Below are 13,169 nucleotides of genomic sequence, written 5' to 3'. Positions count from 1 at the left end.
GTTTTATCTGGTTCTTTAGGGTCGCGACCCTGACGGAGAAGCGGCTTAGAAAATGGATGGATGGATGGTTCTTTAGGGAAATAATAGTGGTTCTTTTATGGCCAATTTTTAAAAGAACAACTGCATACATAATAAAAACTGGAGCAGAATTTTTTTTGGAAAAAATAAAATTCATGTGAATTAGGTATGTCAGCTTCACCATTTCAAGTCAATCATATAACAGATTCACCTGTACCTAACAGTAAGTAAGCACCTGTAGCATCTTTATTGTCAATAAAACACCTTGTTATTTCTTGAATATGTGTGTATTGGATGATGAGTTGGAGTGATAAAACTCCACTGAACAGCTGTAAAATGAGTTTGAGAGATGTAGCTGCATTGAACAGCTGTAAAATGAGTTTGAGAGATGTAGCTGCATTGAACAGCTGTAAAATGAGTTTGAGAGATGTAGCTGCATTGAACAGCCATAAAATGTTGTGAAGTGATGAAGCTCAATTGAAAATCTTTTAGATATGTTGGAGTAGTTAAGCTTAATTGAATACCTGTAGGATAAGCTGAAATGTTGAAGCTCTGTTGAACACATTTAGAATTAATTGGAATGTTGAAGCTCTGTTGAACACCTTTGGACTGAATTTGAATGGTTATGCTCTGGTGAACGCCTTTGGACTGAAGTCGAGCATTGAAGCTCTGTTGAATACCTTTGGATTGAATTGGAATGTTAAAGCTCTTTTGAACACCTCTGGACTGAATTGGAATGTTGAAGCTCTGTTTAACAGCTTTGGATTTAAGTTGAACGTTGAAGCTCTGTTGAACACCTTTGGATTGAATTGGAATGTTGAAGCTCTTTCGAACACCTCTGGACTGAATTGCAGTGACGACGCTCTATTAAACATCTTAGGATTGAATTGGAATGTTGAAGCTCTGTTTAACAGCTTTGGATAGAAGTTGAACATTGAAGCTCTGTTAAACATCTTAGGATTGAATTGGAATGTTGAAGCTCTTTTGAACACCTCTGGAATTTTTTCTGCTCTTTTCTGCCAGGTTTACTCACATTATCACCTCCATCCATATGTTCCGCTGGCTCAGCTCTTCTGCTGCCCACACCTTTGAGCCCTACACCTGTTGCCTGCTGCTAAAACTCCCACGTTACCTTGTTATAATGCAGGAATGCCACTATTAAACTTCACAAACAAGCTCCAAAAGTCTACTTCCAAAATCTTTTTTTTGTAGAAGTAACAATTCTGACAGCACATGTGTTGTGAAACCTCAAGGAGCAATGAAAGATTAGAGAAGCCTCTGAACTGTAGGGAAGCAGCAGGAAGCCCACAAAACAGATGCTGGATGTTGGAATATATTGGAGTGACTCAGCTTGTAACGGTGTGGTGGAGTGATGATGAGGTGGACGCATGTGCTGAGATAAGCAAGATTTATTGAGGGCAAATCCATAATCGGGGTCGAGACAGTCCAGGTTCAAGTAGCCAACACGGAGAGATTGGGGTACAGACATGAAAACACAGGAATACCGACTAAACAAAAACAGACTAGGATGAATAACAGAGACCGGTGGAACGAATGCCAAACAAAACAATTCAAACCATACATCAAACAATACATCCAACGAAGACTAAGGAAAACACAGGGCTTAAATATAAACAAGGATAATGACAGATGACAGGATACAGATGGAAAATATGCGATTACTATCAGAGGTGGGGTCTGAAAACAAGGGGTCAGGACAGGGGAGGAAAACACAACAAATGCACGTGGATGACTGGGAGGAGCCAATCGTGACACAGCTCTGTAGAGCATGTCTGGGATGTGTTGCAATCAATCTTCATTGAACACTTTGTTTTGTATTTGACAGTGTTGAATAAGTACTAATGGGAATGTTCAGTGTCTTATTTTTTGTATTCAAATATTCTGTGTTTGGTCTGTTATGTGTAAATTAAAAAAAAAAATGTAAGTAAATATGTTCTGCACATGTGAAAGCTGTTATGCACTCCTGAGTAGAGTTTGACACATGCTGGAGAAAGCCATTGTTTGAGCTTCTTCCCTGACTTGCTATAGCTGTACATAATTAATGTGAGGTTCTCTGGAATAAACGGCAGCTCTGTCTGTTCTAATTGTTATTCTTGCATGATGCTGGTTTTGTTAACCTGAACTTTTTCTTAAAAAGGCAACCTGACTGTTTTACTCAAAAATTGTACCGATTTGCATGAAAAAATAGGTTGATTTTATTTGTTGTTGTTTTTTTTGCTTTTTTAGCCTCCCAAAGAATGAGAGAGATTAAGGACCTGAAAGAAAAAAGTAAGTCTGTACCTTCATTGCTTATTATTAGCTTATTTCCCTTGTTGCCTATGTGCTGACCAAAACAATGTGTTCCGTTTGATTTTTCCAGACCTGGTTTTCACATTTTTATTCATCGTCTCAGGACTGGCCAATGTTGTCTTGATCATCATCGTGTGGTCCCAGTGCAGGAGACGACACCAAAATCTACAGGTAAGTTGAACAGTCTATTTTTTTCTTGTGTTTGTATGTGATGCGCTTTGTTGGGGTGTCAGTGTGCATTAACATACCAAATGATTACCAAATGTCTTATTGCCATTATTGGCAGATTTAATGGTATTGATGGAAATGTTGCAGATAACTATGTACAACTGGTTTGTTAAATTAAATATTAAATTTAGGCAGGAGGAGGAGTTGGGTCAGGAGTTTTTTCAGACCACATCATATATCTTTACATACTGACATCTTATACAGACCCTCAAAAAGAAGGTCTGGCCCAATGTTTAGGTCAAAATCAAAGTTACACTGATGAAGATATGATGGCAGTAGAGGATAATTCATTCACGTCCCTCATCATGTTTTGAATGGCGTAGGCAGAAATAAATTGTTGGGTAGACTTGTGAAAAAGTGGGTAGACCAAATTGGTAGATGGGTCATTGACATAGGATGGCTTTTCAATAGGCCAGTTTTAAAATACAAAAAAAAAGTATATGTATTTCAATTGTTCAAACGCTGAGAATGTTGTGAAGCCATAAATTCATATTTAAATTTTAGATTAAGTTATTTTAGAATTTTTTCATCCAGATGAAGTGGTTGAAATGGCTTTAAAAATGTCATGTGGTGTGACCATGATTTATCTCAGTTGTATAAAGTGTTTAGAAACAAAGGTTCTGCATTACTTTTGAGTTTTATAAATAAGGATTTCATGTGTTTGTTCTGTATTGTCTCAGTTGCCTTTTTAAATGAAGTAACAGAATTATTTTTCCTGCAAATCACATAAAACTTATAAAATGTTTTTTAGAAACATTTTAGCCACAAAAAGACATATATTAAATTTAATACAGTTACTGCTATTGTCACTGAGGAGTCGCTCCAAATTACATGAATATCTTTAAAACTATTTAAAAAGATCAATAAACGGTAATTTCCATACAAAAATAGATTTGAACCAGTTTTATCATAATTCCAAAGATTTATCAAAAGTTTCATAAACTTTTTACTAAAAATCTTTTCACAAATCATTATGAATGCAGCACAATCATGGCTTTGTTTAGAACAAACATTTCATTTAACTTAACAATGGAATACATTAATTTTGATTTTCAAATCATTTGGATATGAACCAAGTATTATCTATTGTTTATTCTCATGTAATCATGCTATATAACAAGCAGTTTTAATTGAAACGCACATTCATGGCCTTGTTTAAACAAGCATTCAATTTCAAATTTGACAATCGTCATGCTGCTAATGGGTATTTGGAATGTCCATGTGATAGCGGGGCATGTGATTGACCCTGTGTATGTTTATTTTAAAATATTTGCAGAAGTTTTCAAAGTTACCTGCTTCCATTATAGATTTACATGGACCAGCCTAGCAACAGCAATGAAAATGACAAACATGCAGAAATAAATTTTTCACGTATTATGCACTGTAAAAATGTTTGTTGGTTCAACCTGAGAAAACTTAATTTACTTAAAAAAACTTAATTTGATAACGTAAATTAACTAGTCTTATTCAAACTAAATAAATACTTTGAATAAGCACATTTTTTCATTGAATATTTTCTAAAATTGAATAAGACTTGTTTAATTGATTTTTACTACATGAATTTTTTTTTAGGTTGAACTAACAAGCCACTTTTTACAATTTGTTGACAGAAAGGATTTTAGTGCTGCGCAGTGATATGCAAAAGTGCAAATAAGTTAATGCATCTCCTACAGTGAACACATTCAAATATGACATGTTCCTACGAATTTTAGGGCACGAATTTCTGCTTATCTGCTGAGTTTAAGGGTGAGAAATTTGAAAACTGTACTTTCATTGACATTGTTGAATAAGAAAAGTTTGTTACATGAACCTGACACGCCACAAAACTCAAACTCTGTTGTCTCTTCTTTCAAATGCAAATCCCGCATTTGTAAAAGTGGGCGACAAAACAGGACAAGTTCTGTTTCTATTATACTTTTTTTTACTTATGGAACATTTCTTTGCCATTTTTTCTCTGGTACACAGTAAGAAAGATTCTTAGTTAAACCTAAAAATTATGAAATGTGGTAACAAGTAAATTAACACGTTTTACTAACTAAACAATTACTTTGAATGAATGTTTTTTTTTTTAATCAAAGTCAATTGTAAAGTTGAGTACAGCTAATTCAGTTGTTACCACAAAGGAAATTTTTTAGGTAGAACTGAAGAAACTTTGAACAGTGTAGCCAAAACAGGAATGTATTATAGCATCATGCCATAAATCTGCATTGTATAGTTTATTTTCATTTCTATGACAGTAGATACAATTTTAACAGAAAATGCCTTTCCTCCAAGTAATAAAAAAATACACACAAGCAATTTTTATTTTTAAAATGAGTACCTAGCAAGGTGCCTTACTCTTGTCTTAACACTCGGCCTATGATGAGTGATATTTACCATGGTATCTGGTAAGATAAATTAAAACAGTTATAAATGTATAAATAAAAGCAAAGTGAAATTACATGTGCTTTATTTTCTGCACTGTTCTCATTATATTATAGAAAGATTTAACATTGTTTCCAAAATATTAGAAAAAAAATTACTCAAATTGCAGTAATTGCCCCCCCCCAAGCTGAAAATTTTAGCTTATCGTGATTCAGTGGGGGCAGATTATTCTCTCATGTGAACTATCTATGACACTCTGCTGCTGTGCACTGTCTTGTATTGTGGGGCTTGTTTTTTGTTGGTGCTGACATGGGGTTTGCGTGTTGAGGTGTATTCGTCTGTGAAATGTAGATCATATCTGGACAATGCTGGTGGTTTCTGTGGGAGATAGTTTCTCTTCACACCTCTGTTTGTTCTACTTCACATCCCTCAGCACTGTGTTTACATAAACCGCAGCTGCTTTCCTCCACCGTTGTCTTCAGTGCAGACTTCTAAGTATACTAACAGGCTCCTTTTTCCCTTGCAGTGCACTCAAAGTCATTCATCTTGCTTTACGCAGCACTCAAATTGCTCATGAAAACCAGCAGTGCTCATTTGCAACTCTGATACATGCAGAGTCCTCAACATGAACAATTGAGTGATTAAAGCTTTAATTTAGCTGACTGTTCAGTTATTAATGCTCATTTAAATGCTACATCTGGACACAGTGATGCATATATTATATGCAGTCATGCACAATAGTTTGAACACCACAAATTGCTTGTTTCATTGTTTGTCCAGGTGAAAAGTTAACATAACCTGTGCTGGACAGAATCCTTTTTAAAAAAGGTTCTACATATAACCATATATAGCATGTTCTCCATCAATCTGTAGAACCCTTTCATGATGTAAAGAAGGCTTTAATTATGCAGTGCATTCTTTGAGTGTTCATGGTTCAGTGTAGAACCATTTTCTTTACTAAAGAACCCTTAAAGGACCCATAAAGTGTATGTATTCAATGCATTCAAATGTGCAGAAGTATTTTCTGTACAAAGTCTACATTTGCTGATTTTCACTTAGAATGTGTTTTGACTGGGGGCGCCCAAACTTTTACATATGACTGTGTACACTGCTGTTCAAAAGTCTGAGTACAATGCTTTGGTAGTGTATCACCAATTTTGTTGTAGATACATACATAAAGGAATGCATGAGTCCTGTGTATATCATTAATAGGATGCTGGAAAAAATAAGGAAACATTAGATGTGTCCACAATGATGAACAGAGATGTGGAAGGTTCTCAAAAGACTGAGAAAGCCATAGAACAATGAGAATTATGTTACAGTTAAGCAATAGATGATGAGAAGGAGTGTCCTATCATGGCTGTGATTAGGTCGCTGTAGATCATCACAGCCATGATGTTATAACAATAACACACAACCTTTGAGTGTTCTATTGCATTGATACAACAGCTAAATAAATGCAATAAGAAATTAATAAATGAACGGGGCATTTAATGTTTTAATGTTTGCAGTTACTTCCGCCAAATGATAGTTCCTTAACCAGTAGTTGTTGCTACGTCAGAGTAACGAGCTCCGCTCACTCGCCGCACAGTCTACTGTAAACCTCACCTTTTGAAGTACTGATTAATATTACAGACAGCTAGTCTGTAAAGCATCTTACAGCCCATTTTGTTTGGCGAATGGTATTCGGTTCATTTCTGGCTGATTCCAGGTTGTTTAGCTGTTCTTCTGTCACAGCTGGCAACTGAAAAGCTGCTCAGTGGTGATGACAGTTTGGGAATTTAGTGTAGTCTCATCTTCAGAATCTGACCAAATTCACTGTCAGTCAAGTGTGATCTTAGAAGTATCTGTTTTCTGTTTGTGCACAAAGTAAGAAGTAAAAGTGGCTTGAAGTAAAAATGGCTTGACCGCCATTGCTTAAAAAAATTGTACTGTTATGGTGAAATAACAGCATGGTTAGAACACTTCTCAACCAATCAGCTTGTGTGGCCGGAACTAACTGTTATATAATTAATAAATGAATGTCCAGAATATCTCAAGTTATGTACCTTAACAAAATAAATTAATACTGTCTATACTTTAACCTGTTTTATAGGAGCCCATTGAAGTTCCTCTGCCATGTGACAGCGCAGAACTGGTGATCTTGAATGGAAATGCAGAGTGCCAGGTAGCATTTTTGGAACAATTGCTGCTGCTTTTATTGTTACACTTGAGAAATGAGAATGTTGGCTTTGATTTCTTAAAGCTTTGAAATAACAGATATACAAGAAGAAATACAGATCAGCAGCCATAACCCTTTCTTGTACACTCCAGATGAATGTCTTTATAAAAGTGAAACTGGACTCTGGAGCAGTGGAAATGTGTTCTGTGGAGTAATGAATCACCCTTCTCTTTCGGTCAGTCTGATGGAAGAGTCTGGGTTTGAGGAGTGCTAGTAGAATGTTACCTGCCTGACTGCATTGTGCCAACTGTACAGTTTGGTGGAGGAGGGATGATGCTACAGGGTTGTTTTTCAGGGGTAGGTCTATAGACCCCTTAGTTCCAGTGAAGGGAAATCTTAATGCTCCAGCAGACCAAGACATTTTGTACAATTCTATGCTTTGTGGGATCAGTTTGGTGAAGAACCTTTTCTGTTCTAATGTAAGTCCCATTGCGCAAAGGTCCATAAAGACATGGTTGGATGACTTTGGTGTGGAAGAACTTGACTGGCCCACACAGAATCCTGACCTCAACCCCATTGAACACCTTTGGGATGAACTAGAATGGAGATTGTGAGCCAGGTCCTCTTGTCCAACATTAGTGTCTGACCTCATAAATGCTCTTCTGGCGCAACTGTCTAAGTGTTGGCCCTATTATCAGGAGATTGTGAGTTCAATCCCTGGTGATGCTATAGCTAAGAGTCCAAGACAGCACAATTGGCCTTGCTGTCTCTGAGTGGGTAGGATAACCCCCCTTCCTTCTACCCCATCACTTAGCGCGATGGTAGTCAGCGCAGGCATCTGTTAACTGACATAACAGATCTGGTAGTTGGCGCTTTCCTCCAAGCACGTTTGGCTGTCCATTGAAGTTGTGTGAGTGGCAGTTTGAAAAGATGTGGTAGCGCTTCACAGGCCTGTGCTAGCCTTCACCCTCTTAGCGTTGGTAGTATCATGTGACTGGGGGAGTCCGAACTACATTTACATTTACATTTATGGCATTTGGCTGACGCTCTTATCCAGAGCGACTTACAATTCGATCATTTTACATAGGTAGGCCAGGGCGGTGTTAGGAGTCTTGCCCAAGGACTCTTATTGGTGTAAGAGGTGGGGTTTGAACCCCAGTCTACAGTGTAGAAGGCAGAGGTGTTACCCACTACACTAACCAACCAGCGAGTGGAATTGGAGATGATTAAATTGGGGACAAAATTGGATGAAAATAAATGAATGGGCAGGAATTCCCACAGACACTCTCCAAAATCTTGTAGTAAGCTTCAAAGAAGAGTGGAAGTTATCGCTGCCAAGGGCGGAAACAACTCCATATTAATGCCTGTGGATTTAAATTGAGATGTCATCAAAGCTCCTGTGTGAGTAATGTGGTGTAGGTATCTCAATATACCTATAAGAGCTTATTGGACATATTCCAAAATCATGGCCATTGATATGATTTGGTCTCCCTTTTTGTGGCTATATCAGCCTCCGTGCTTCTGAGAAGGCTTTCCACAAAATTTTAGGCTATTATCCTCTCCACCAAACTACTGTGCATTACGTTAGATAGCATTCTCCTGGCACCTTTTACATTTACAGCATTTGGCAGACACGCTTATCCAAAGCAATGTACAGTTTGATTATTTTACACTGGTAGGCAAGGGTAGCATTAGGAGTCTTTCCCAAGGCCTGTTATTGGTATAGCATTGCATGCTTGCCAAGGCACAATGACCCTAGGCTTTTATGCAGCTGCTCAGGCATGGAAACCAATTTCATGAAGCTCCAGTACACAGTTCTTGCACTGATGGTGCTTCCAGAGGCAGTTAGGAACTCTGTAAGGAGTGATGCAACAGGGAGAGGTGATTTTAGCGTTTTGTGCTTAAGCACTCGGCAGATCTGATCTGTGAGTTTGAGTCCTAGACCAGGGCAGAACTAGTAGGGCAGAAACTGATTTGTGGCTGAAAATGACAATACTATGTGTAAAGCCACTGAGCTCTTCAGTTCAACCCTGTTAGCAATGAGTGTGATTGAAACACTTGTCTATATATTTTTGGACATATATTGTATGTTTGGTAAAGTACATATGGTAATAATGTAGGATATCACATCTCCAAATATTTAGACATTCAGTTTTGTTTTTATGTGGAAATACTAGTGTTTTTCACTATGAAATGAAATTCACATGAAATAAGTCAATAAATTAACATTTTGAAAAACTGTCCATAAATGATTGTTTACCATCACTGGGGTTGTTACTGCAGAAACTCGACTAACCATGATATATTTTGGCCCTATTGCCCAACCTTAGTAAAAAGAATGATTTAAAACCTGCATTCTAATCAGATGGTTCATTGAGCTGCGTTGCATTGGTTACTTTTATAACTCCAGCTTAATTGTGTCTCTCCTGTGTTTTTTTTTTAAAGTGATGCTCATGGGATCCTCAGTCATCAAGCTACTTGAGGTGAGTTGCTCTGATTGCTGTGGTGTTTATAAATGTGGCCACAGTCATTATGAATGAATCTCTCATATCTGTTTTTCTTGCTCTTCATGTTCCAGCTCAGAGTAATATGTCAGAGGGTCATCAATGACATCCGTCAGTGGCATGGATTACCTCCTGACGTAGTGTGATCTGGACTTGCTGTCTCCAGATGGACCTCTCTGCGTGAGATCACTGTCTATAATTTTCCAGACACCATGTCTAAGGTCAGACTGGAGCAGTCATTGTCGAGCACCTGCCCTCTCCAGAAAGGAGCGTGTGCCAGCTTATGGCATGTCCATTTGAAAGATGATGGAGGAGTGCCAAGCATTCTGATCCATAAAAAGAACTCGAAGGCATGTGTGGTGTCCCCACACACGTGTGGAATACATACCTATAGCCTTGGACCGGACTGTAGAGGCTCCAACTGGAGAGGAAAAGTGATTTACTTAAGTCGAGACTGGACAAGGTAACGCTATGAGCAATGAAATTTTGACAGCTCCAGTCAAGTTTGCCTGCTTCTCATGTGTTCTCATGTGATTTTTTTTAATTAAAGGTATGCTATATGTTTTTGATGAGGGAAACTTGCATGTGCAGGAATGTGAAGTGCAAGCTAACACAAAAAATACATTATAATACGTGGCATTATATTCTATTTACATTCTGCAACATACTGACCCTATATAATGATAATGTATTCCATTTTCATGGTAGACTTATTTTTCACGTCATACTGAAATGGACATTTGACCACCAGTCAGTCAAAAATGTTCAATAGGAGCTTCACACCACATTGTATGGGTTTGTGTTTATTCACCAATAATGCTGTTTTGTTCAGTAATCAAAAGCATAAATATTACGATGTCACAAGAGTTTTATTACATGGTAATACTCAGCATTAACAGTATGATATAATATGATATACAAAATATGTAAACGGTTATATGCAAAAGTTTGAACGCCCCTTGTCAGTTCACAACTTGTTGATTGGTGATCTGCAGGGTACACAGTTCTGCATAAGTTTCATTTTTTATTTATTTAAGTTTAAAACAATGAGGAAAACATTTATATATATATATATATATATATATATATATATATATATATGAAATAAATAAATGCTTATAAATTCTCTGATGACTATTGCACAGTGCTGTATATGTACAGTGGCACCAAAAATTATTTGCGCCCCTTAAAAATGTCAGTGCAAGTTCATTGTGTTAGGTAAACAAATGTCAAGCCTATTGGCATTTATTTTAAACATACTACGTCAAGACTGTCAGTTTCTTTTTGGCAGTGTATTCTTTTAGATGACAGCTGGTGTGTTTCGGTTCATTAAGTGTTGAGCAGTTTCTTAAAAGGCTTGCATCCAAATTGCCTCTTTATAATTCTGTGTTTATGATTCCATCAACACTGCCACAAAAACAGCTCCAGACTTTGATGTTTGCTTCTCTGTGCTTTACAGAACCTGAAGGCTTTCTCCACACAAAAAATTTGCCCGCTTTTCCACCTCAAGCCAAATGGTTCTCAGTGCCATACTAGGCTGTTCCACAGTGGTCCAGACTCGTGAGACTGGTTACAGTTTTTGTTTCCATCTGTTGTACCACTGAATCAGAACCAGGAAATACCAAAGAAATTTGGCTAACTGCTAACAGGCTAAAAGTTACATACACACCACCAACCACAAACATGTTCAATTCCGTCTGTCACTCCAGCTCCAGTCTCTCGACCTGCTCTCATCTTGTCATGTTGTTTGTCCTCTAAAGGGGTGCTATTTGAGCATCTGTCACTGAAACCGCCTGTATTGCGCTGGTTTTACCTTTAGCCAGCTAACTACATTAGCATTGGCGCTGCCTGGCAGGGTACAGCTCAGAGCACAAAACAATTCTATTTCTTTTATCTTTCTCTCACATTCAAATTTGTGCTCTCAGATACAAGTCTTTATCCTTTAAATGGATGTTTTTAATCATTAGTTCGCTAGAACTGAGCCCGTACTGCAGTGGGAGGAACCGTGCACTTGTATTAGCTTAGCCTAGCAGGCTACAGCTTAAAGCACTAACAGAACAGGTCCGATTTCCACTTTGTCACTCCAACACCAGTCAGTCGACTTTACTTTCACTGTCTTTATCATTTTTATACCTGCGCTGTGGTGTCTGGATCTCTGTAGCTCAGCAAAGTTAACTAGGAGAGACGAGCATTAGCACTAGCATTAAATTCAGACATCAGAGAAGTTTTGTCCCTCTAACATCAGCCGGTCAACTTTGTTTCCTCAGATATGAGTCACTATGATCTAAATTGTTAGTCAGAATCAAATCTGTGGTGAGCAGTGCCGAAGAAGCTAAGCTAATGCTAACCAGCTACTCTCTTCTGGTCAGCAGCACCAGTTACCATTTAGAAATTGGTCTTAGCTGAGTTTGTTTTTAAGCGTTGCATGTCGAACTGTGTCTGTGTGGAAATACCCTCCGTGCTCAGAACCATTCGGCCCTGCGGTGGAATAGAGGCCTTTGTGTGAATGTTGTGCTCAAAGTGCTTTTATCTGAAATACAAGTTTGTTAAAACTTATATTAACAATTCTAAAAAACTTATCAGAGTTTACCAATGTTTAAATGCAATGGTAAACCATGACTGTTAGAGCTAGGCCCCACTCATACTCGCAGTGAGTGATGTTTCTATGACTTCCAGCAGGCTTGCAGTAACATTTCTTCTCACAACATTGGTCCCACGCAATGAAAATTAGAATGTGATTTGTTCTAATTGTGTTGGTTGTAAATCTGACACATTAGGCCTTCTTTTCAGCATCTGAAGTCCCAGTCACAAATGGGGAGTTTGCTTGGCTATATCTAGATTTAGATACCACAGAGAAAAAATCCTGATTGGACCATTTTCTGATGGGTTTTTAACTTGTTTCCAACCAAAATATAACAAGATTTTTTAGTTTAAAAACAACCATGAACATTAATTTGATGCTAAAGTGAATTAAAAAATGTCTAACTTGTAAAAAGAATGCAAATACTCTCTACATATGTATGTAATGTAATATATATGTATATATGGTCTCGTAAAAAAAAAGTATCTTAAAAATTGCAACTTGTAACTTTAAAAATTAGAATATTTTTGCCTCCTACGGAATAACTTGATGTAAAGAGATATTGGCCCACGTACTTTTGGAGTATTTCTATTGGTTTGTTATGTAAAGGACATAACTTAACAAATAAACATAAATAAATCTGAAAAATAATATATCTGAAAAATACATTTAAAAATGGAGATTTTATATGTTTGTTTTATTGTTTGTTTTTTTTTTTCTTTTATAGATGAGTGATGAGTGGCAAAATGAGTGACAGGTGACAAATTAAAAGAAAGAGTTAGTGTTGGTCCGTCATGGGCCAGAAAAGCTTCAGTGTGTTTTAGCATAGATTCTGTAAGTCTCCAAAAGTTGGGACTGGGAGGGCGGGACACAGTTCTTGCAAAAGATATTCCCTCAGTTGTTTATTACTGTTCTCTTGGTGTACTCTTGTAAGAACATGGTGACGGATCACTCATCTCCGCTGACCTTTCAGATGTGGGTCTTTGTAATGAGGGGTTTATGC

At 37.4% G+C, this 13,169-nt stretch overlaps 1 protein-coding gene across 6 annotated transcripts in view; it reads left to right on the top strand.

Moving 5' to 3' along the window:
- The window catches only part of LOC108427379 (platelet glycoprotein Ib alpha chain), a 36,242-nt gene extending 23,425 nt beyond the window's left edge, over positions 1–12,817 (top strand). For 3 of the 6 annotated variants that reach the window (XM_037544821.1, XM_017697459.2, XM_037544822.1), the window contains 5 exons: positions 2,266–2,307; positions 2,399–2,499; positions 7,016–7,087; positions 9,527–9,564; positions 9,660–12,817. In XM_037544821.1, the coding sequence (XP_037400718.1) occupies positions 2,266–2,307; positions 2,399–2,499; positions 7,016–7,087; positions 9,527–9,529 (218 nt within the window). In that variant the 3' untranslated portion in view covers positions 9,530–9,564; positions 9,660–12,817. The other 3 variants (XM_037544820.1, XM_017697462.1, XM_037544823.1) reach the window with 3 other exon arrangements.
- The last annotated feature ends 352 nt before the right edge of the window (positions 12,818–13,169 follow it).

The sequence above is a fragment of the Pygocentrus nattereri genome, chromosome 14 (assembly GCF_015220715.1).
Source record: "Pygocentrus nattereri isolate fPygNat1 chromosome 14, fPygNat1.pri, whole genome shotgun sequence".
NCBI lineage: Eukaryota > Metazoa > Chordata > Actinopteri > Characiformes > Serrasalmidae > Pygocentrus > Pygocentrus nattereri.
This window is presented reverse-complemented; position numbering and strand designations above follow the sequence as displayed.